General features: G+C 53.3%; 2 protein-coding genes and 1 pseudogene across 2 annotated transcripts; 1 reads left to right on the top strand and 2 right to left on the bottom strand.

The window, feature by feature from the left end:
- Window positions 1-689: 689 nt before the first annotated feature.
- On the bottom strand, window positions 690-3,120 carry Gpx4 (glutathione peroxidase 4). Its single transcript, NM_001310242.1, has 7 exons — window positions 2,948-3,120; window positions 1,779-1,873; window positions 1,480-1,624; window positions 1,239-1,390; window positions 1,134-1,158; window positions 988-1,047; window positions 690-914 (listed from the first exon to the last, which is right to left on the bottom strand). The coding sequence occupies exons 1-7, from the start codon at window positions 3,029-3,031 to the stop codon at window positions 882-884; spliced, it is 594 nt and encodes a 197-aa protein (NP_001297171.1). The 5' UTR covers window positions 3,032-3,120; the 3' UTR covers window positions 690-881.
- Window positions 3,121-7,292: 4,172 nt separating this feature from the next.
- LOC101721233 (ADP-ribosylation factor 1 pseudogene) lies at window positions 7,293-9,620 on the bottom strand (annotated as a pseudogene).
- Window positions 9,621-13,845: 4,225 nt separating this feature from the next.
- On the top strand, window positions 13,846-19,729 carry Polr2e (RNA polymerase II, I and III subunit E). The gene is made up of 8 exons (XM_004865980.4): window positions 13,846-14,033; window positions 15,355-15,529; window positions 17,622-17,737; window positions 18,308-18,388; window positions 18,618-18,676; window positions 18,798-18,876; window positions 19,100-19,179; window positions 19,307-19,729. Exons 1-7 carry the CDS (start codon window positions 13,977-13,979, stop codon window positions 19,163-19,165), a joined length of 633 nt encoding a protein of 210 aa, XP_004866037.1. The 5' UTR covers window positions 13,846-13,976; the 3' UTR covers window positions 19,166-19,179; window positions 19,307-19,729.
- The last annotated feature ends 3,232 nt before the right edge of the window (window positions 19,730-22,961 follow it).

Below are 22,961 nucleotides of genomic sequence, written 5' to 3'. Positions count from 1 at the left end.
CTGCCCATGGTGCTGCTGACCTCTGGCCCAAAATTTGGGGCCACTTCACCCTGAGCTTCTAGGGCACAGGGATCACAGGTGTCTAAGAGGTGGGAGGACAGGAGACTCCATGAATCAGCTGAGGCAGTTCCTAGGGACCCAGGACCCCCATGCTGCTGACCCCTTCTCCCCTGGCACAGCGGTCCCCACCCAGCTGCTGGTCTCCCTGGGGGCACTAGAACTTGGTGGAACAGGGAGCAGCTGGGCTCAGCTCTGCAGAACTCCCTGGCCATAGTCCACCCCTCACCCTCTCAGGAGACAATCTGGCCAGGGATGGTGGGGCAGGCCTGTAATCCTAGTGCTCAGGAGGCTGAGGCAGGAGGATCCCTGGTATCTGAGGCCAGCCTGAAGTATCAAGTTATAGTGAGACCCTGTCTCAAAAAACAAAAAACCCAATCTGGACAGTGATCCTCCCTAAACACCAAGGACTTAGCACCCACACCAGCCCAGGTCTTGACCTCCCCAACTCCCCTGGAGCTGCCCTCAAGGCCTGGCCTGGCCTAACAGGAAATCAGCCACTTACAGCATTATCTCCTCTCCAAGCACCTGCCTGTCCAGGGCTATGGATCAGCAGGGCCCCGTGACCAGCTGACCCAGATCTACCAGGCACGAGGCAGGGAGCCCACACACACACCAAAGAGGACATAGCCGCTTGCTTCTATGTTTTATTCCCACAAGGCAGCAAGGGTGGGCGCCCAGCCCAGGCCGTCGCCGCTCCTCCCTCCGGCGGTGCACGCATTCTCAGGTCTGCCCCACCAGCATGCTGGTTTGCAGGCAGGCCATCATGTTGCCAGGTAGAAGGCTCGGGTCGGGCAGGAGCTTAGCGGGGTGCAATTGTGGGGCTACAGGTAGCAGGTCAGGTCCTTCTCTATCACCTGCAGGGACAGGGTCATTTGAGAGAGGTGTCCTCTCCCCAGGGGCCCCCACCTCTTGTCAGGAAGCACCTACCAGAGGCTCCTCCATGGGGCCGTACCGCTTCACCACACAGCCATTCTTGTCAATGAGAAACTTTGGGAGAGGGAGGATGTGTTGGTGGAGGGTGAGAGTTCCCTGGGATAGGCAGGGCCCCCTACACCCTCCTCTCCAGCCCTTACCTTGGTGAAGTTCCATTTGATGGCGCTGTAACACAAACAGAGTCTGAGTAAGCCGCCGCCACCAACCCCAGGCCCCACAACACCCCATCAACCCAGGGCACTCACTTCCCCAGCATCCCCTTCCCCTTGGGCTGAACTTTCATCCACTTCCACAGCGGGTGGGCATCATCCCCATTTACACAGATCTTGCTGAACATATCGAACTTGACGTTGTAGCCAGCGGCGAAATGCTTGACCTCCTCGTTAGTCCCTGGCTCCTGGGAGGTGGGGTGGGGAAAAGGTTTGGCAGGAGCAAATACCTGATGCCATCCCTCTCCTTGTCCCCTTCCCAGGCATAAGCACACACCTGCTTCCCGAACTGGTTGCAAGGGAAGGCCAGGATACACAGACCACACTCAGCATACCGTGCGTGCAGGTCGACAAACTGAGTGTAGTTCACTTCGGTTTTGCCTCATTGTGAGGCCACATTGGTGACAATGCACACGAAGCCCCTAGAGGGAGGTGGTGGGTGGCAGTCAGGCGAGGCCAGAGCTCACCATTGCCAGGTGCGTGCGTGTGTGTGTGTGTGTGTGTGTGTGTGTGTGTGTGTTTGTGTATGGGGGCGCGGCGGCGGCACCCCTACACCTCCCAACGGCAGGCACTCACTTGTATTTGTCCAGGCTGACCATGTGCCCGTCAATGTCCTTGGCGGAGAACTCGTGCATGGAGTGTGCGCTGCGCCAGTCATCCCGAGAAGCGCACTGAAAAACAAAGGGCTCGAGTGGCGATGGCAGGATGGGGCTGACACGCGAAACCCAAGGTGCCCGGAGAGGGGACCTCAGGCTAGTGGACCCCAGGGCCCGGGTACAAGGGAAATGTCGGGGCTCCTCCCCCACGCAAGCCCCCTACTGGAGACCCTAAGGTTGGGCGAGACTGAGGATCCCAAAGGATGCCAGGCCGGGCAGCGGGGCTGGGAAGCGATGCGCACTGGGCCTCCGGGCCCCGAGCAGCTACTCTCCGGGGTCGCCCGCACCTCCAGCCCGGAGCTGCGTGGACGCGGGCGAGCTCTCCTCCCTCGGCGTGCGCAGGGTTGGCGCCGCCTAGGGCGCCGGCGCCTCTGGCCTCCCCGGCCTCGGCCCCGCCGCCGGCTGGGCCCGGGGCAGCACGCGGCCGCACGGCCCATGCCCGCCGTCTGGCCTGCGAGCGCTGGGCCGGGACAAGGGGCAGTGGCCGCGCGCCGGGGCCTCTGTGACGCACGCGCGGGCCAGGAGAGGTAGGAGGTGGCGCGTGACCTGCCTTCCAGCCCCCGGGGGTTCCAGGGACACAGCGGAGCCAGATACCCCAGACACCGCCCCCAGCCCTGAGGCACCGCCACTCCCCGGCCTGGCCTCCAGCCGCAACCTCCGCCCGCAGTCCTGAGCCACATCCCACCACCTTTTGTTATATTTTTGAGACAGCCTTGCTAACCTGCCCGCGCTGGCTCGAACTTGAGATCCTCCTGCCTCAGCTTCTGGAGTAGCTGGGTGACAGGCCCGCAGTCTTGGTCATTATCGACCCCCGGCCCAACTGACCGCGCCCTACCCTGGCTGACGCCCTGGCCCCCGCCGGCCATCACGGACCCCGACCTGGACCTCAACCCCGACCCCGACCCCGGCCCGCCTTTGCAATCCCTGGCCCGGCCAGGCCGCGGCGGAAATAGCTTCCAGCCACGGTCACCGCGTCCGCGTGCCCAGGTTCGGCGGGGGGTGGGGGCGCTGATCCCTCCAACGGCCCTGGCGAGCCACGACCGGCGGAGAGCGGCCAGCGGCAGGCGGCAGGCGGGAGGCGGCGCTCACCATGGTACCAGCTAAGCCAGGGGCAGTCAAAGCTCCACACAGAAGCGCAGGCTTCAGCAGGCGGCTCAGGCGACCCAGGAACATAGCGACGGCTAGAGCCAGCGGCTCCTCCTCTCGCCCCGCCGGCCAATGGACGCGAGCCGGTGTGCCTTGCCACCCCGCCCTCGGTCAAGCCTACCCAGTTTCCATTGGTCAGCTGCGCCGTCATGCAGAACGCGGCGCTACCCAATGGGAGCCGGGGGTGAAGAGCAAACGGGGGCGGGGCGCGGCCTGCGGGTTTGTTGTCGTCAGTGACTGCGCATGCTCGTTGCGGGGTTGTTGGGAGCTGGAGGGGAGTTCACGCGGGCGGCGCATTAGTTGGCTGCGGACAGTTGTCTGGGCTGTTGCCTGCAGTGTGGCCAGATTTCTTGGAAAAATCCGTGGAAACTTGGGAGCGGGGCCTCAAAATCGCGGACGAGGCTCCCCTCAAAAAAAAAGAAAAAAAGACTTTTGAATGTGGAAGTTTGACTTTTCCTTTTTTGCAGTAATGAGAATTGAACCCACGACCTTTACACTGAGCTTCATGCCCAGGCCTTTTTCTTTTTTTAATTTTGAGACAGGCTCTCCTAGGTTGCTAAGTTGCCCAGGCTGGGCTCGAACCTGAGATCCTCCTGCCTCAGCCTCCCAGAGTCCACAGGCATGAGCCCCCACTCTCCGCCACCAGTGCAGAGGCAATTTTAAAAATTTTTTTTGGTACCGGCTACCAAACTCGGGCGGGACCTTGCGCTTGCGAGGCAGGCGGAGGCACCACTGAGCTAAATCCCCGGGCCCTAAGTGCATTTTGCTCCTGGGAATCCTTTGTCTCTTAAGAATTTTAAGTCTCTTAAGCTGCTCATAGAGTAGCGGGCGTCCCTGGGGACGTCGGGTCAGTTAACTTCAGAGATCCCACCCCAGAGACCGGGCACTCAGGGCGGGGGGTGGGTTTCCTCGGGTCTTTGCCCAGCTCACACAGCCCGCGTGTGTCTCCTTTTCTGTCTGCCCAGACCTTGGCCACAGCTGTGCCCAGAGCCCCACATATTCCTTGAAACTAAGTCACTAAATTCCTGTCCACTCTCACTTTGGAACTTAGACCTGGTGCCCGCTGGTGGCTTGGATTGTGTGTTACCCTGGCTCTGCTGACCCCCAGAGTCCACTTCTGCAAAGGCAGCTGGAGACGGGGTCCCTAGCCAGGCCCATTGGTGGAGCCAGCCCTTCCTCTGCCTGCCCCAGGCTGTGGAGGCGGCAGGGGTGGCAGATGACACAGGGCTCCAAGGTGCCACAGTTCCTGTCTTGCACAATGTTCTTGTGACTCTGCTTCCACGGGAGAAGGCTCTGGGAGGCCTTTGGTGGGGAGTCCCACATGTCGCTGATGCTAACTTCCCTTCTCAGGAAGCCCCCCCAGCATCGTTTCCTTCTGGCCAGGGATGGTGCTGAGTGATAAGGCACTGTGGCCAAAGATGACAGCTTCAATTTTGGTGGGGTTTTTTGGTTGGAGTTTTTGATTTTTGAGACCCAGTCTTGCTACATAGTCCAGGCTGGCTTGGAACTTGTGGTGATACTTCTGCCTCAGCCTCCTGAGTGCTGGGGTCACAGGTGTGCACCACCACACCTGGCTAGCAGCTTCCACTTTTTCTTGTTTACTATCACCTTGCCAGAGACCATGCACGAAATGGTGGTTTATTTCAGGGCTTCCAGAAAAACATCTCAGGGTGATGCCCTCCCAGAGCACCCTGGGAGGAACAATTTCACCCACCCATCGTGTAGAGTAGATTGTGACAAGGGCAGAGAAGTGGCCCTGGGGGCTGCGGCTGCACAGAGGTGGTCAGAGGAGCTGTTCCTGGGAGGGATCCCCCGCCCTTTCTCAGTTTCTCCCCAGTGGACCCCATTCCCAACGGGGAAGTGAAATTGTGGGGCATCCACAGCACCCAGTATGTCCTGATTTCTTCTTTTTGGAACTGGAAATGGAACCCAGGGCCTTGTCACTGAGCTACATCCCACCTTTTTTAATATTTTTTATTTTGAGACAAGGTCTCAATAAATTGCCCAGACTGGACTCAGTCCTTCTGCATCAACCTCCAAATACCTGTGATTATAGGCATGTGCCACTGTGCTCAGCTTGATTTCTTCTTTTTATTATTTATTTTTTCCTCTTTTCTTCCCTTTTTTTTGGTATCAGGGATTGAATTTGGGACCTTGTGCTTGTGAGGCAGGAGGCGGAACCACTGAGCTAAATCCTCAGCTGTTTTCTTTTTGTTTTGTTTTTTTGTTTTTTTTTATTTTTGGTGCCGGCGATTGAACTCCGGACCTTGTGCTTGCAAGGCAGGCACCAGAATCACTGAGCTAAATCCCCAGTCTTTTTTGGAGTTTTGGTTTTTTTGGGGGGTACCGGGGATCGAACTCAGGTCCTTGTGCTTGCGCAGCAGGCAGCGAAACCACTGAGCTAAATCCCCGGCCCTTTTTTGGTTTTTTGAGACAGGGTCTCACTGTGTAGTTCAGACTGGCCTTGGACTCACTATGTACCCCGGGCTGGCCTTGAACTCACGGGAACCCTCCTGCCTCAGCCTTTCAAGTGCTGGGCTTATAGCCATGTACCACCATGCTCAACTGATATTTTCTTTTTATATTGATATTTTTCTTTGTAGCCAGGGGTGATGGTGTACACGTGTCATCTCAGCTACCCATGGAGGCTGAGGCAGGAGGATCACAAGCTAGAAACCACCCTGGGCAACTCAGTGAATTAGTGAGACCCTGTTTCAAAACAAAAAAAATTTTTTTTTAAAAGGCTAGCATGGCTTTCCTCACAGTAGCCCACCCTGCTTCCTCCAGGGTGTACTTTTGGTTTTTCCTCTTCTACTCAGCCCAGTCGCCCTGTAGAGCCAGTTTCTCCCTCACTCTTCACTGTTACTTTTTCAAATAAACTTTATCACCATAAAAAAACCAAAAAATTAGGGCCGGGGATTTAGCTCAGTGTTTCCGCTGCCTGCCTCTCAGGTCCCAAATTCAATACCAGGTATCAAAAAAAAAAAAAAATTAAAAAGGGCTGAGAATGTAGCTTATGGCAAAGGCCCTGGCTTCACTGAAAAAAAAAGTCTTGTTCAAAGCCCCAGTTCTCACTTTGTAATGTAAAATATTCAGACTGCTGCAAGTCTCCCACAGTCTCCAGCCTGTTTGGAACAGTGGCTCTTTGTGTAGGGTGTTCGGGCACATGGTGCCAGGAGCAGGGAGGCAAGGCCCTGCCCAAACCGAAGTGCTCACGCCAGGCTGCCCTCGAACTCAGTGATCCTCCTGCCCCAGGCTCCTGAGTGCTGGGATTAGGGGCATGTGCCGTTGTGCCCGACTGTTGTGTTTTTCAATAAAGTTTTGATTCTGGGGGAAAAAACTTTTTTACTAGTTAAGAGACTTAAATAGCTATAATTACAGTGCTTTTGATGTGAAAACTGAAACCAAGTATACAAAACGGTTGATTACTAATCGTGTATTGAAAGCAGTAAGGGGTTCCACAACACCAAATAAACCAGTTCTTAACTTTCCCCGAGATAAATTTTACAGCTCCAGCTTCTTCAGTGTTTATCAATATACAAAAGAAAACAGTAGACATCTTCTTTCCTGATGGCAAATCGGACCCCTGCAGGCTGAGGGAGGAAGCTACTTCACACATGGAAGTGGGTGGTCCGGAGTGGACTGCCAGACCCATCTTGGGTGCACTTCTGCTGGTGAGACCCAGGCTTTGGCTGAGGTGTCCTAGTGGGCACTGTGAACAGGGGCTGCCACTCCAGCTGCACACTGACCAAGGCAAGGCTGAGGCTGGTCCCCGCACCCTGTCACGGTCCTCCCAGGACACCTCAAGGCGACCCTGTGAGCATGAGTACAAGTGCAAGGCTATGGAACACAGGTGACCCAAAGACAGGCAGGCCATGGGGTCTCTGCTGTGACCACACAGTGGGTGTGGTTGTTCGTCACATCTCTGGCTTTCCCAGAGGAACAGCCGATCTGATGACTCCTGTTCCCGCCAAACTGCAAATCCTGCACTACACAGAGTCCCCTTTCTGTGTGTTCAGATGTTCTCCTCATTTTGTCATTTTTAACTATTTTTTAAAAAACACTGAGGTGGGCCAGGGATTTAGCTCAGTGGTTCCATGCCTGCCTGGCAAGTGCAAGGGCCTAAGTTCGATTCCTGATACCAATAAATAAATAAATAAAAATGCACTGAATTTGGGTTAAAAACCAAATGGATCTTGACACCAATCTACAGCCCAGTAACTCCTGGAAGCCAGGTACCCGTGCACCCCAATCCCTTCTCAGTATTGACAGTGAGTTTTTATTTTTCAATAAAAAAGCTGAGTAATATTGTACCAGAAATTGCCTCAGTGGAAACAGGAACTATTTACATTAAATAAAACCTAGAGAGGGCTGGGGATTTAGCTCAGTGGTTCCACTGCCTGCCTCCCAAGCACAAGGACCTGTGTTCGATCCCTGGTACCAAAAACAAAACAAAACAAAACAAAAAAAAACCTGGCTACAGGCTGCGTCTGCACATGTACGGCACGGTGCATGCACACTGACCAACCAGGGAGACAGCTTGTAGCACTCGGGGCCACAGAGTCCCATGTTTGCCATATGAGAGGAAAGCAGAGGCCAGAGAGGAAGTGAGGGGAGGGGGTTCTGGTTCACTTCTGGTTTTGGAGACTGGACAGCTGATCCAGTCCTTCCCAGAGCCTGTCCCTGCTGGTGGCACAGGTGGCCTGAATGGACCAGTTCCCGTGGTGCAGAGAGTGCAGCCCCAGCTTGTCCGTGACTGCAGCTGCAGTCATCTCGAGGAGAGGTCCTGCTTGTCAGCGAGCACCCTCATGAGTGCCCACGGGCCTGGTTCACATGCTCTCTGTCACTGCTGTCCACCACAGAGATCAAGCCTGGGGTGTTCTGGAAGCACTGGTGCCACAGTGGCTGGATCTTGTCCTGGCCATGCACATCCCACTCAGTAAAGCTCATGTCCTTGTATTCGACGGTGTCCACACTGAAACCCATAGTAGGAATGATGGTCACAACCTCACCAAGCTTCAGTTTACACAGAATCACGAGGCCCACCATGACAATGCGCATTTCTTTTTTGCCAAAAAGGACCTTGAAGAGGTTGTCGAAGATATCCCCCGTGCTTGTGGATTCTTGGAAGGACACTGGTCAGAGGTCTCAGTGGTGGCTGCTCTGAGCCAGGCATTGGTTTCGCTCCCACAAGATGGTGGCACTGACCTATGGGGAAAATACTTTTTTTCTCTCTCTTTTTATTTTCTTTTTTGAGACAGAGTCTCACTCTGTAACCTAGGTTGGCCTCAGCTTCCGGCAGTCTTCCTGCCTCAGCCTCCAGAGTCCACCACACTTGACAAAAACAGTTTCTGACATTAAGATAAAATATAGTACACGTAATATAAATTCATCAATTTGACTTTTTGCAAGTGTACAATGCAGCATTTTTAGTATATTCACCATGTTGTACAATTATCACCTCTAATTCTGGATTTTCCATCACCCCAGAAAGAAGCCCTATCCATTCCCATAGCAGTCACCCCTCCCCTCCCCAGCCTGAGCTCCCACAAGTCCACTTTCTGTCTCTGTATTCATCTGTGTTTCGTGTTTCCTATCTATAGAGTCCTTCACTGGGCGTCATTCTGTGTCTGCTATCTCTCACTGAACACATCCTCTTCAAGGTCCGTCCACGCAGTGGTGTCACAGCCTCACTGCTTCTGGCTGAGTAATATTCCAGCATGAGATGGACCTTGCTGTGTGTCCCCATTCATCATTTGATAGACAATGATGGTTTTCACCTTTTGATTTTGCGGTGCTGTATGAGGTTTTTTGTTTGTTTGTTTTTGTTTTTTGAGACAGGGTCTTGCTATGTAGTTCAGACTGGCCTTGGACTCACTATGTAACCTAGGCTGGCCTCAATCTCAAAATGCTGCATGAGTTTTTGTGTGACCCTATGTTTTCATTTATGCTGGGTCTTAGGGGAACCCTGTTTGAAGAGTTGTCAGAATGCTTTCTGCTGTGACTTGTATCTAGTTGTCTCCCCAGAGCCTCATGTGGTCTTAGGCAGGACTTTTTGGAAGTGGCTAGATTTAGGTTGTGTGATGCTGGGATTAAGGGTGTCCCACCTTGGGTATGGGCAGCACCAATCAAAAGGTGTGTACCCTGGATGGGATAAAAGGGAGAGGCAGGCTTGCTGTTGCTGCTTCTGCTGCTGCCTTCACCACTAGCTGCCTTTTTGCCTGCCCTGCTTTGCCATAGACTATTTCTTCTCTGTGATGCCCCTCTGCCATACCACCATCTCTTGGAGCTTGCTGGCTATGGACTGGAACCTCTACAAACTGTGAACTGGAATAAACGTTTCCTCCTTTAACTTTGGGTGTTGGGTATTTAGTCTCAGCAAGGAGCAAAGTAATTAAGCCACTTTCCAAACAGCTGTGGCACCTGACATTTTTAACCTGGCCGGTGTGGTGTGTGGATCGTGGCCTGACTTCGCGCCCTGTCAGGCAGTGGGTGTGGTGGGTGCGAAGCAGCAGGCTGTGTCTTCACTCCCCGTGCTGAGGCCTAAGGTCACCAGCTGGACTCTGAACCACCAGCAGTAGGGTGGCCGGGCCCTGGCAATGTCCACAGGTCCCATGGCTCATGACTGCCTGCTCCTCTCCACCCCAGCACCTCTGCCCCACCTCCACTGCCCCAAGGGGCAGCAAGACAGCCACTTCTGATCCACTGCCACCCACTCACAGCCCTCCCACCTCTGCCTTCCCAGGCTGGCTGTCACTTGGGCTCGGGCTCTCTTAATCTGCCTCCGCTGCTCATCCCCATTCCATATCTTCTCCCATCTTAAAACTTGCCTCTGAGCCAGGTACAGTGGCTCATGCCTGTCCCAGCTACTGGAGGCTGAGGCAGGAGGATCTCAAGTTTGAGGCCAACCTGGGGAACTTAGCAAGTCTGAAGACAAAAATTAAAAAAGAAACCACATTTGATGGAGCACACTGGTCATTCCAGCACTCTGGGAGGCTAAAGCAGGAGGCTCAAAGTTCAACCCCAATTTGAGTCTCTTCTACATGATGCCGCGGTCCACTTGGCCTGGTCCCCCTGAGGAGCCCGGGTTTGGTCCTCAGGCCTTGTCTGACCTGGCACCTAGGTAGCAGGTGGCGATGACTCCCTCCTTAGCCTCCAGAGACCCCCACCTGGTTCCCGGGGCACCTGGCAGCCTCCTACCCTCGGGTCTATTCAAGGAACATTATGCAACTTGGGTATTCAGAGCAAGCTAGGATTGTTAGCCAGTTCCCAGAAAAACAGGAGGTTCTCTGGTCTCTATGTCACAAGGCAAGGAGAGAGCAAGTCGCTAAGGCACAGAGAGGTTAAGCCATGTGTCTACCGTCACACAGCGGAATGGAGCCGGGGTGCCTCTCTAGGGTCCTGACTGAGGGTCTAGGCCAGTGGTGGTGAATTCATGACTGCGTGTGGTGGACTGTATGTATCACTGAAAGCTCTAAAAGGTTTACCACCGCTGATCTTAGGCTCTGGACCTGGCCTGGATGGACTCAGCCCCCAGTCTGGACTCAGAGTGGTTCTAATTGCACCAGCACCCGTGATCCCTGAAGTCCATCTCCTCAGGAACCTTGGGACTCCCCTGAGCTCTCCTCCTGTCCCAATAACTTGAAGTCAGGAAACCACAGCCCTCCTTCCCTGCCCCCCCAGGAGCAGAAAGACAAGACACAGGCCCCGCGTGGTGGCACCCACCTGTAATCCCACCACTCAGGAGGCTGAGGCAGGAGAATCACTGAGAGTTCAGTGCCTGTCTGGGCCACATGATGAGTTCAAAGCCAGCCTGAATCTCAGCGAGAGCTTGTCTCAAAAAACAAAACAAAACAAAACAAAAACAAAAAACAGACTGAAGTCCAGACACAGCCACTGGCCAATACACTCCCCAGCCCCTCCCTGGTCTCTGCTTCTGCTCTGGTTCCTGATGGTCAGCTCCCAGCCCTATAGCTCCAAACATCTCAGTGGCTGCGAGCAAAAATATGCTTTTCTCTTTTTATTTTTATTTTTTAAATTTTGAGACAGATCTCGCTAAGTCCAATCCTGCAGGCACAGACCACCCCTCACTTCACCTTAACTTCTCCTGAGACCACCCTGCCTCTTCATCCCATAAATGTCCCAAACCCAATCCTTGGGGAGGTAGGCAGATTTGGGTCTTGGGGCTCCCACCTTCTCATGTTTGGTTGCTTCTTGAGTAAATTTTCATTTGTAAAACTCATTATTTCAGTGACTGGATTAAGCATGCAGAGGGCAAAACAGGCCTGGCTGGGCCTCCCAAGACAGGGCAGAGGCTAAGTACTTCATAAGTACCTAGAGCTGCACCAGTCTCTTCCCAAGGTGCCCAGTTCAGCCCTTAAAACATTTTCCCTGGTGTGGTAGCACATGTCGCTCGGGAGGAGATGAGGCAGGAGGATCGCCGTGAGTTCAAGGCCAGCCTGAACTATTACAGAGTGAGACTCTGTCTCAAGAAACAAACAAACAAACAAACAAACAAAAAACTCCAACTTTTTTTCTTTTTTCTTTTTCGGTACCAGGGATCCAACACGGAATCCAGGCAGGCACCAGAACCACTGAGCTAAATCCTCGGCCCAAAACTCCAACTTTTAAAATTTGCCTATTTATTTTTGTACTACTGGGGATTGAACCCAGAGCCTTCACACTGAATTACATCCCCAGTTTGTTTTTTCTTTCATTGAATTTATTGATACATTTGAGGTATAAAATAGTTACATTCATCCTTGGGATCTCGTACCTTTATATGATGTATCTTGGTTCTTATTTTTTCCCCATTCCCCTCCCCTCCCTTCACCCCCTCCACCCTTCCCTATTTACGGAGACTTTGTTTCCATTTTTTCCTTTTCTCATATTCTTTTCTTTTCCCTTCTTTCCTTTCCCCTACCCTTCCCACTTCCCCAACTCCTTTAGACCTTTTCTTCCTATTTCACATTATCAATGATATCATTTGAACCTTATTTGCACTTTTAGTATTTCACACCAGAGAAACTATTCGGTATTTACACGAGTGTGTCCTATTTATTTCACTTAAGAGTATGGCCTTGATGTGCATCCATTTAGCTATAAATGTCTTTAGTTTCTCGTTCTTTATGGCTGAGTAGTACTCCATTTTATAGAAAAACCACATCTTCTTTATCCAGTCTCCACTTGATGGGCATTTGGGCTGTTTCCAAGTTTTAGCTCTTACAAACTGTGCCGCTATAAACATGGGTATGCATATATCACTGTGGTATGATTCTTTTAATTCTTTTAAAAGATACCCAGCAGAGGGATAGCTGGGTCAAATGGGACCTCTAATCCTAGTTTTTTGAGGTATCGCCATATTGATTTCCACAGTGTTTGCACCAGTCTGCACTCCCACCAACAATAAAGAATTTCTCCCCACAGCCCTGCCAACGTTTGTTATTGGTTGATTTCTTGATAGCAGCCATTCTTTCTGGAGTGAGGTAGAAACTCAGTGTTGTTTTCATCTGCATCCATCCCCAGTTTTTTGTTTTTGTTTTTGTTTTCTCTCCTTGCAAGGCAGGCACAGTGCCACTGAGCTACATCCCTTGCCCACTGAGCTAAATCCCCGGCCCTTGTTTTGTTTTGTTTTTAAACGGTGTCAAATGTTTATTTGAAAAGTGCAGGGTAATTGGATATGGGAGAAAACAGCTCTGCAGAGCCAACTTGGGCCAAAGAGAAAAAGAGGGTAAAAGCAAAACTGAAATTACACACTGCATCTTGAGTAACATGGTGCAGGCTACTGTGCAAACTCAAGTGCAATAGCTTACATCCTGTTTTGTTTTGTTTTGAGACAGGGTCTTGCTAAGTTACTAATTTGCCCAGGCTGGGTTCCAACTCCAGATTCTCCTGCCTCAGCCATCTGGAATGCTGACATTACATGCGTGGGCCATCACACACAGTTTACATTTTATTATGACATCACACAAAAGGGAAAGCTAAGGCTGGGGGTGGAACTTGGACATTGCACAGAGCCCCAAGAAAACTCCGCTTAAAGTCTGATGCAAAAATACACATAGACAGGGTGGGGGATTTAGCTCAGTGGCACCTCACCTGCCTCAAAAGTGCAAGTTTGTGAGTTCGATCCCCGGTACAAAAAAAAAAAAAAGGGCTGGGGATTTAGCTGTGTGGTTCCGGCACCTGTCTCCCAAGCACAAGGTCCTGAGTTTGATCCCCGGTACCAAAAACAAAAGAAAGCGAAAATCACATAGCCTACTAGGTTTCCTGACCATCCCTAGGAGCCAAGCTGACCCTTGACCCCACCTGGGCCTCAGTTTTCAGGCCCATCACTCCTGGGATTTTTGGGTTCGGTTTTGGTTTTTTGGGGGCGGGGGGGTACAGGGGATCAAACTCAGGACTTTGCGTTTGCGAGACAGACGTGGTGCCACTGAGCTAAATCCCCAGCCCTAGTTTTGTTTTGTTTTGAGACAGGTTCTCGCTACGTAGTTCAGGCTGGCCTCGAACTCGCGGTGACCCTCCTGCCTCAGCCTCCTGAGTGCTGAGATTATAGGATGCGCTGCCACTCCTTGGCCTCGTGAGATTTTTTTTTTTTTTTTTAATTTGTACCGGGGATCGAACTCAGGACCTAGAGCTTCTGAGGCGGGCGCGGCATCACCGAGGTAAATCCCCGGCCCTGGTGAGATTTTACATTGCCACGGGGAAGCGAGAATTGAACGGTAACTACCACTCCCAGAGGCCTTGAGTCAAAATCACGCGAGAACTGCCGAGACGCGTGACTAAACTCCGCTCTCTCTCGGAAAATTTAGGCTGTCTTTGAAGCTGCTGGTCCCGGACGTCGCTGTATTCAGGAGTTTGCCTAGAACAGCCCTGCGCGGGGCGGGGTAATGGGGGCCTGATTGCACTTCGACGCAGGCGCAGTGAGCACTGGTCCTGAGTGGCGCATGCGTGGTGTTGTGCGAGCTGCGGCGCCATGGACGACGAGGAGGAGACTTATCGGCTCTGGAAAATCCGAAAGACCATCATGCAGGTAAGTAGCGCGTGGAACTTTGTTAAGCGGGAGCGATGTGGAGCGCGTGCGGTGTGTACTGCGGCCCATGCGGGGCCCCAGACCTTCCGGTCCCCGGCTTTGATCGGCCCTGTGTGGTGACTGAGGCAGGCGGGCTGCGCCAGACTCCGAGGGTCCTGAGTGTGGGCTGGAGGGCGGCGCCGCTTCGCCCCGGTTAGCCCAGTTTCGTCTCTCTCCTCTCCTGCATCTCCCGGGCTGCCGCACTGTCTAGCTTGGTCGTCACCGTTTTTCCACCTCCTCCTGCTGACTCAGCTTCTGCCCTTTGCCCCTCGAGACTCTCCTCGGGGTGGGGGTTGTGCCCCCAAAACAAAGACAGGACAAGCGGGAATAAGGAGCGGGCACACCCTCAAGAGAGCCCCTTGGCGATCTCTGTCGCGCTGCGCATCTTGTTCCTTCCTGAGCCTGGGGAAGGTTGCGTTTCGGAGGCAGCGGCCCAGGCGGGGATTTAGACGGTTTCCCCGAGTCAAGGTCCGGCTGGGTTGATGGTGCAGAAATCAGGCGAAGACTGAGGGTCAGCAGTCCTGGGCCTTGCCTACGAAATTGGGGCTCCTCGACGGCCGTGGTAGCGCATCCCTGTCAAACCCACCACACTCGGGAGGCTGAGGCAGGAGATTCTCCATGAATTTCAGGCCAGCCTGGGCGCAGTGATTTCAAGGCTAGGCTGAACTGCACAGGAAGATTCTGTCTCAAGGAAAGAAAGAAAAAAATCGGGGTTCTTAGGTTGCCGGTGGAACTCTGGTGAGCAGGGCTTGTCTAGCATGCACAAGACCCTGAGTTCCAACCCTAGCACCGAAAGAAAAAAAGAAAGCTAGGCGTGGTAGCACACACCTGTAATCTCAGCATTCTGGGAGGCTGAGGCAGGAGGATCTCAGGTTTGATTAGCAAGACCCTGCCTCAACATTAAAAAAAAAAAAAATTAGGGGTTTTTGAGTAGGTGGGCCAAATAAAAGACCTGGTGAAGGAAGAAGTCAGAGCCTTTTCATAACCTTGTCTCCTGCCCCTCTTGGTTGGTTTTTTGTTTTTTTGGTGCCAGGGATTGAACTCTGGTCCTTGCACCTGTGAGGTAGGTGGCAGAACTACTGAGCTAAATCCCCAGCCCTGTTTTTTGTGGTTTTTATTTTGAGATAGGGTCTTGCCATGTTGCCCAAGTGGGATGTGAATTTGGTTTCCTGCTACCTTAGCCTCCTGAGTAGCAGGGATGACAGGCCTGTGCCACCTTGTTTGTTTCTTTGTCTTGCTGAGGTCCTGTGCCCTAGTCTCACTTAGCTGTTTCTCTCTGCAGTTGTGCCACGACCGTGGCTACCTGGTGACCCAGGACGAGTTGGATCAGACATTGGAGGAGTTTAAATCCCAGTTTGGGGACAAGCCGAGTGAAGGGCATCCACGGCGCACTGACCTCACCGTGCTGGTGGCTCACAATGATGACCCCACAGACCAGATGTTTGTCTTCTTTCCAGGTGAGCGCCTGTCCTGGTCTTTGGTCTCGTAGTGTTCCCCAAGGGTCACAGCTCTGTGGTGTCAACTGTGGTGTGGCTTACGTACCTCACCCTTTGGCAGTCTCTTCCCCTCAGTCCTCATCTCCTGCCCCTGCTGGCCAGCCCTGAGTGTCACATGGGCCTACCTATGTCTCCTCTGCTCCCCAACCCAGCCTGGGCATGTCTGACCTGCCTTTCCCTGAGAGGTATGATAGGCTTCCTGGTCTGCCCATTTCCCACTGATTTCCCTCCTCAATCTGCCTGGCAAGCGTGCTGTGATTATCTCTTGAGATCCACCTTGGGTACCTTTTCCAGGAAACACCCTGCCCTCCTGTCCTGCCTCCCACCTGGGGCTGCTCCTAGGTGTCAGCCCCTCCCCCAGCCAGGCTCCAAAGCCCTGGAAGGTTGTTGGCAGGGATGTTGAGACACCTTGGAGACCCAGGTGGCACCAAGACTCTGGGACATGGGCCAAAGATGCATGGTAGCTGGCCCAGGTGGCTCTTCTAGAGCAAGCATCCCCTGTGTGTGAGATGTTTATCAGAAAGCCTGGTGCTGATTACCTGCCTCCCTGTGGAGCTATCTCCTCTCCTGGCCTCAGGGCCTCCGCAGGATCAGAGGTCTCACCTTGCTCCCTGGTCTCTGGGGGACTTTTTGGGAGTCACTGCTCCTGACAGGACAGGATTGAGCTTCCTGGCTGTTGGTACAAATTGTCAGACAGGGCTTCAAATGCTGACATCTATTTCTCACAGTTCTGAAGGTGAGAAATCCAAGGCCAAGGTGTCATCTGGGCTGTGTCTTCCTGAGGCCCCTCTCTTGGCCAGGAAAGGGTACCTTCTCCCTCTGTTTCCCCATAGTTTTCCCTAATGATCTTATTGTACCTTAATTGGTTTTTTTTTTTTCTCTTGTGGTAGTGGAGATTGCACCCATGATCTGCACAAGCTAGGCAGGTACTCTCCCACTAAGCTGTGTCCCCAAGCACTTTTTACACACACACACACATATTTTGGGGGGGGGCAGGGTACCAGGGATCGAACTCAGGACCTTGTGCTTGGGAGGCAGGTGCAGTACCATTGAATTAAATCCCCGGCTCTTTTACTTACATTTTTGAGATGAGGTTTCCCTAAGTTGTCCAGGCTGGGTCTAAACTTGTAATCCTTCTGTCTCAGCCTCCTGAGTAGCTGAGATAAGAGCTATGCATCAGCAGGCCTGGCCTCTGTTTTTTTTGTTGTTGTTATTTTTTTTTTGTACTGGGGATTGAACTTGGGTCATTGTGCTTGCAAGGCAAACAACAGAACCACTGAGCTAAATCCCCAGCCCTTTTTTTTTTTTTTTGTACTGGGGATCTAACTGGGGACCTTGCGCTTGTGAGACAGGCACTGGAACCACTGAGCTAAATCCCTGGCCCGATTTTGATTTTTTCTTTTCTTTCTTTTTTTTTTGGGTATTAGAGATTGAACTTGGGACCTTGTGCTTGCGAGGGAGGTGGCAAAACCATTGAGCTAAATCCCCGGCCCCTATTTTGCTTTTTTGAGGCAGGGTCTCTCCATGAGTTTAGGCTGGCCTCAAGCCCACTGTGTAAGCCAGGCTGGCCTCTTTAAGTGCCTCAGTTGCACTCACATTCTGAGGTCCTGGGTGTCAGGGCTCTGGCCTATCTCTGGTGGCCCAGGTGGGTGGGGCAGGGGCCTGAGGAAGGAGCCTGAGGCAGAGGCTGAGCAGCCGTCCCTGTGGGAGCTTGTCCCAGCCCCTGGGCTCTGGGGCCCCCAGTTCAGGGCTGTTCCACCTCCCCAGCAGCTCAGCCAGCTTCACCCCAGTGTCTCCCAAGCCCCACCCGTTGGGGCACCAATCCCATCCTCCAGGAAGGGGTCCCCAGGTTACGCTGGGCCTCCTGGGGTCCCTCTGGTTCCCTCATGGTGCTGTTGAGGCAGCGAATCCTATCCTGGGATCCTGCTGCTTGGCTCTGAGCAGGGAAACTGTGGCCCCAGAAGGCCACTGGTGGCCTGAAGCCAGGCTAGACCCCTGGTGCAGGGCTGGGATGGGGCTGCCGGGCAGAATGTCAGCACACATCTGTCCCCAGAGGAACCCAAGGTGGGCATCAAGACCATCAAGGTGTACTGCCAGCGCATGCAGGAGGAGAACATCACCCGCGCGCTTATTGTGGTGCAGCAGGGCATGACACCTTCTGCCAAGCAGGTAGGCGCCCGAGCCACACACCTCGCTTCCCCTGCTCCCCCCTTGGGCCCACTGTGCCATGCCCTTGCCTTCCTGGGCATCAGGTCCTGACACAGCTTTGGGGACTCAGACTGTCCTGCTTGGCAGTGACAGGCAGCGTCCTGGAGGGCCTAGGTTCCCGCCCCCTTTGCCTAGTGGCCAGAACAGGGCTAGGGTCCCTGTCATGTGCCACTGTTTCCCATGTGATATTTGGACAGAACCGACCTGGTGTGGACTTGTAAGGACAAAGGGTGGCAAGCTGTCCTGTCACTGGCCAGCCTGGTCACCACTGGTCATGTTCAGTGGTGCCACTTTATTGGGGAGGGGTCTCTGGGCCACAGGGCAGTCTGACAGATCAGAGGGTGCCAAGGCTCCATGCTGGCTGTGACCCCATGCCAGCTCTGACACAAGGCCTTGGAAGTGTTCAGAGGGCCAGGGTGAGGGGTGTCACACTGCAAGACATGCAGGCCAGGTGCTTCCATCCTGATCTGTGCTGGGGGTGCATGGAGGCGCTGCTGTCCAGACCATGTGTTGCCTGTGTCCCCCCCACAGTCTCTGGTGGACATGGCGCCCAAGTACATTCTAGAGCAGTTCCTGCAGCAGGAGCTGTTGATCAACATCACGGAGCACGAGGTGGGGCCCACAATGGGCAGGGAGAGGGAGGGGCACCCGGGTTGGGGTTCCTGACCTGGAGCTGCTCTTTGTGTGGGCCCAGGCTCCCCTGCATGTGGTCGGGGTGGGGGACTCACCCAGGGTTCTGCTAACACCCCCTGAGCACCATGTGGAGGTTCTTGCCCAGTCTGTGTGTCTGAGGGGTCACCTGAGGGTCTGTGAATTCTTATTGGTATATTCATTTCGGCAGCTGGTACCAGAGCACGTTGTCATGACCAAGGAGGAGGTGACAGAGCTGCTGGCCCGATAGTATCCTTTCAAGCCCCTGGGCTACCCCGTCCCCTCCCTCCCCCGTCTTGTCCCTCTCCCTCCGGGCTCCTTGAATTCCTGCCCCAAGAGCTAGCCAGCCTTTTCCCTGACGACTGCCCAGTAAACTCCGGGAGAACCAGCTGCCCCGCATTCAGGCAGGGGACCCCGTGGCCCGCTACTTTGGGATAAAGCGAGGGCAGGTGAGTGGCTCCTGGGGAACCCTTGCATCTGCCCACTTGAGGCCTGCCCTTCATCTCTCCCAGCAGCCCTTCGGGAGCCCTGGCCTAAAGGATCCTCAGGGCCACGCCCCCACCCCCTTTAAAGTCAGGGCTGCCTGCGCCCAGAGAAGAGAAACCCTGGGCTTGCCAGCTGGCCTTCGCCCACCTGCAGCTTAGCCCCCAGCCCTGTCCCATGGCCCTGCAGGTGGTGAAGATCATCCGGCCCAGTGAGACAGCGGGCAGGTACATCACTTACCGGCTGGTGCAGTAGCAGCGGAGTGGGAGGTGAGAGATGGATGGACAGACAGCCCCTGCCACCCGAGGCCCCTGTGTCTTGGCCACGGTTGGGCTTTAGCCTCTTTGGAGGTCAGGGCCCGCCTGGCTCACATGACTGTCACCTCCCTTCTGGCAGCCCCTGCAGATGGACAGATGGACACAGTCTCAGTCGTCTCCTGTGGAGACTGCCCCAGCCTTCTTGCTGCTGCGCCTTTGGGCTCCCTAGGACAGCAGCCACTGTCTTGGTTTACCTTATCTGGATGAGGATTTCAGTGGCTGCATCTGGCTGAGGCCTCAGAAAGGACATGACTCTGTCCGAGGAGGCCACCTGGGGGCAGCTGATGTGAGCCCTGGTGCTGGGACAGCTGGCTCTGGCTGGGCTGTCCATGAGCGCCTGTGGCCTGTCCCACCCAACCTCCTGCATCCTGACTCTGTCCCTGGACTCACTGCAATCAGCAGGGTGCAAGGTCACAGCTCAATTGAGTTCTGAGTTGAACAGAACATTGTGTGTTCTAAAAATTAAGGCTATTTTGAGTAAAATAAATTGTTTCAAACACCAGGGCCAAGTCCTGGCTTTCCTCGGGGTGGCCTCGACCTGAGCCTCAGGGTCAGCTGGCGGGACCTGGTTTGTAGGTGGATGCCCCACCGCCCTGCTCTGCTCCTGTGGCTGCAGGTGGATCTGTGCCTGGTCCCCTGCAGGAGCTCATCTGCCCTTTCCAGGTCAGTCTGTCTACTTCCTTCTAGTGTCTTATTTCAGAGGCTTTTGTCTGCATGGGGTAACAGTTCAGTTTTGTTTTGTTTTGTTTTGTTTTATTCTGGGGATCAAACCAAGGGCCTGATACACCAGCAAGGCACTCACCCCGAGCTACGCCCTCCTCCCAGTTCGTGGATTTTCATCAGCTCATAAGATGCTGCAGCCCTTCTTCATTTCTAAATCCAGAATATTCTGTTATCGCAGTAGGAAGCCCTGTTCCCATGAGCAGTCACCCATCCCCTCCCCACCCCATCACCCACAAGGCCACTTCCTGTCTCTGAGGTTGCCTGTTCTGGGTGTTTCCTGGCTGTGGAGCCCACGCTGTGTCCTCTGTGCCTGGTCTGTCAGCAGGCTGTGTCACGGCCTCACTCTTGTCCTGGCTGAGTGGGGGGCTGGAGCACCATATGTGTTTCTGTTCCTAAGTCGTCTTGTGTGGCTGTTTACAGCTTCCGGCCACAGAACAGCACTGCTGTGAACACATGTGCAGGTTCTCACATGGAGAGGTGTTTTGTTCTCTGGTGCACACACTGTTGGTGTCACAGGCACGTGGTGACTGGGAGGAACACCTGAGCCCCACTGTCTCACACATTTATCCTGCCATGCCAAAGCTTGGGTTCCTCAGCCTCCAGCCCCTGGTGCTTTTGGTCACAGCTGTCCAGGTGGTGGGAAGGGATCTCCTGGCTTGGATTCGCTTTTCCTATCAGCTAATAGGGTTGAGCACCTTCTCTTTTGCTCTTTGGCTGTTTGGATAGCATCGGTGGAGAGGGTCTGTGTACATCCGCTACCTGTCATCTCATCGGGTTTCTTTATCTTATTTTTTGAAACAATGTCTTGCTAAGTTGCCCAGCCTGGGCTTCCATTTGCTGTCTTCTTTTGTTTTTTCGTTTGTGTTGTTTTTTGAGACATTCTCCGTAGTTTAGGCTGGCCTTGAACTCATTGTGTAGCCCAAGCTGGCCTCAAACTCAAAGTGATCCTCCTGCTTCAGCTTCCTGAGTGATGGGGTGACAGGTGTGCACCACCACCTGGCTTTCCAAAAGTTTTTAAAAAATACTTTCTAAATACCTAGCAACGCTGGGCATGGTGGCACAACCCTGTAACCCCAGCGGTTTGGGAAGCTAAGACAGGAAGATTGCCAAGGTCAAGCTCAGCCTGAGCAATTTTATTTTTTACTTTATTTTATTTTTTTTGATACTGGGGATCGAACTCAGGTCCTTGCGCACGTGCAGCAGGTGGCAAAAACACTGAGCTAAATCCCCGGGCCCCTGAGCAATTTTATAAGACCCTGTCTCAGAATAAAACATGCATGGAGATGTAGCTCAGTGTCTAAGCCTTGGATTCAATCCCCAGGACTGCAGAATAACAAGAACCCAAAAAACCATTGTTACTTTGGGCATGTCCAAGTGGGGCTTCAATCTCTTTGGAGCCCACTTCTGGTACCCGGTGACTTGGGGACAGCCTGGCCTGGGCAGACCCCAGTCCAGATGCTTTGCTGAAGCAGATGAGTGAGTTTACACACAGGCTGTCTCGGGAACCTCTCTTCTCTTCCACGGATCTGTTTAGGTTTGTTGAGTTTTATAGAACACCTGACAGGTTCAACAAGTTTCCTCTTTCTCTGCAAATATATAACACAGTTTTACAAGGTCATCTTGGTCAAAATAAGCCAGACACAGGAGAACACGCACTGCAGGGTCCCACTCCCAGGAGGCCCAGCGTGGTCAGATCCACAGGGACAGGAAGGAGGATGGTGGTTCCAGGCTGGGGAGGGCACGAGGGAGTCAGCGTTTCCTGGGACAGAGCTCAGCTGGGGAGATGGAAAGTCCTGGAGATGGACAGCGGGGATGGCACAAGGCTGTGGGATGCACCCAATGCCACTGAGCTGTGATCTCGGAAATCGTTAAGGTGAGCTGGGCACAGTGGCATGCATCTGTAATCCCAGCACTCAGGAGATGGAGGCAGGAGGATTGCAAATTCAGGGCCATCCCGGACTACATACATAGGGAGACCTTATAGTGAATTTACAATCTCAGTTTTTCTTGAGTATTTTGTACATGCATTTGGAATCATCTCTGGCAAGGCCCAAGAAGATCGCTTTGGCATTTTGTTTGTTTGCTTTGATTTTGAAGCCTGGCGAGAGCATGCTTTGACTTCAGGTGCCAGTAGTTAGCTTCCAGATCTTCAAAAGTGAAGGAAATTTGCTGTGTGTCATCTCCCACCTCTGGCTTTCTTCTTTCCCACCAAGCCCTGCCTGTTCCTAGTTCCCAGGATGGCCCAGGAGTAGCCATTGCCCAAGCAAGGTGGACAGGACTATGTCCAGCTTCGGGCTCCTGGGGTGACAATAGAGGGGCCCTGGCTTTCAGGAGGCTCCCTGACCACCACTTCGTGGGCACCAGGGTCAAGCTGGGTCGAGCCTTCCCTGAAGCTGGTTCTAGCTGTGAAGTCACAGGAATTGGTGAGCTGCCTGTGAACTGGTGCTGGTGTCCTGGTTCTGTGTGAGGTGTTCAGAGGGGTGGGATGATGCTCAGTGGCAACCATTGGCCTAGTATGTGAGATTCCAGGCTACTGCCCGAGCACCCTCCTTCTAAAGAAAGGAAAAAGCAGCACTTCAGCCACCCTTGCTGGCTTATCCCGGCAAGGAAGGGATTTTCCATGATGTTTATTCCGGCTTTGCATTCTTTGACATTTGTAAAAGGCAGATCAGGGGTTGTACTGAGGTATGTACTCAGCATACTGAAGGCCCTGGCTTCCATCCCCAGCACTGGAAAAATAAAATATGGCTAGGTGTGGTAGCATAGGCCTGTCATCCCAGCACTCTGGGAAGCTGAGGCAGAATAGCAAGTTTGAGGACAGCCTGGACTATATAGTGAGAACCTGTCTCAAAAAACAAAAAAATAAAAGATAAAGGGCCAGGGTGTAGCTCAGTGGGTCACCCTTGGGTTCAGTCTCTAGTACTGCAAAAATAAAGAACAGTTGAAGGTCAATAAATTTTGTTTTGTTTTGTTTTTTTGAGATAGGGTCTTGCTAGAGTTCAGAATGGCTT

This window comes from Heterocephalus glaber, unplaced genomic scaffold, assembly GCF_053883595.1.
Source record: "Heterocephalus glaber isolate CG9 unplaced genomic scaffold, H.glaber_assembly_v1.0 deba00001760, whole genome shotgun sequence".
Lineage (NCBI taxonomy): Eukaryota > Metazoa > Chordata > Mammalia > Rodentia > Bathyergidae > Heterocephalus > Heterocephalus glaber.
The sequence above is the reverse complement of the archived record's forward strand: the minus strand, read 5'-3'. Positions and strand labels throughout refer to the sequence as shown.

Coding starts and splice junctions, on each gene's coding strand:
- Polr2e (XM_004865980.4), top strand. CDS start 13,977: ATGGACGACGAGGAGGAGACTTATCGGCTCTGGAAAATCCGAAAGACC. Junction 18,677..18,797: donor ACAGAGCTGCTGGCCCGATA/GTATCCTTTCAA, acceptor ACGACTGCCCAG/TAAACTCCGGGAGAACCAGC. Junction 18,877..19,099: donor TTGGGATAAAGCGAGGGCAG/GTGAGTGGCTCC, acceptor ATGGCCCTGCAG/GTGGTGAAGATCATCCGGCC.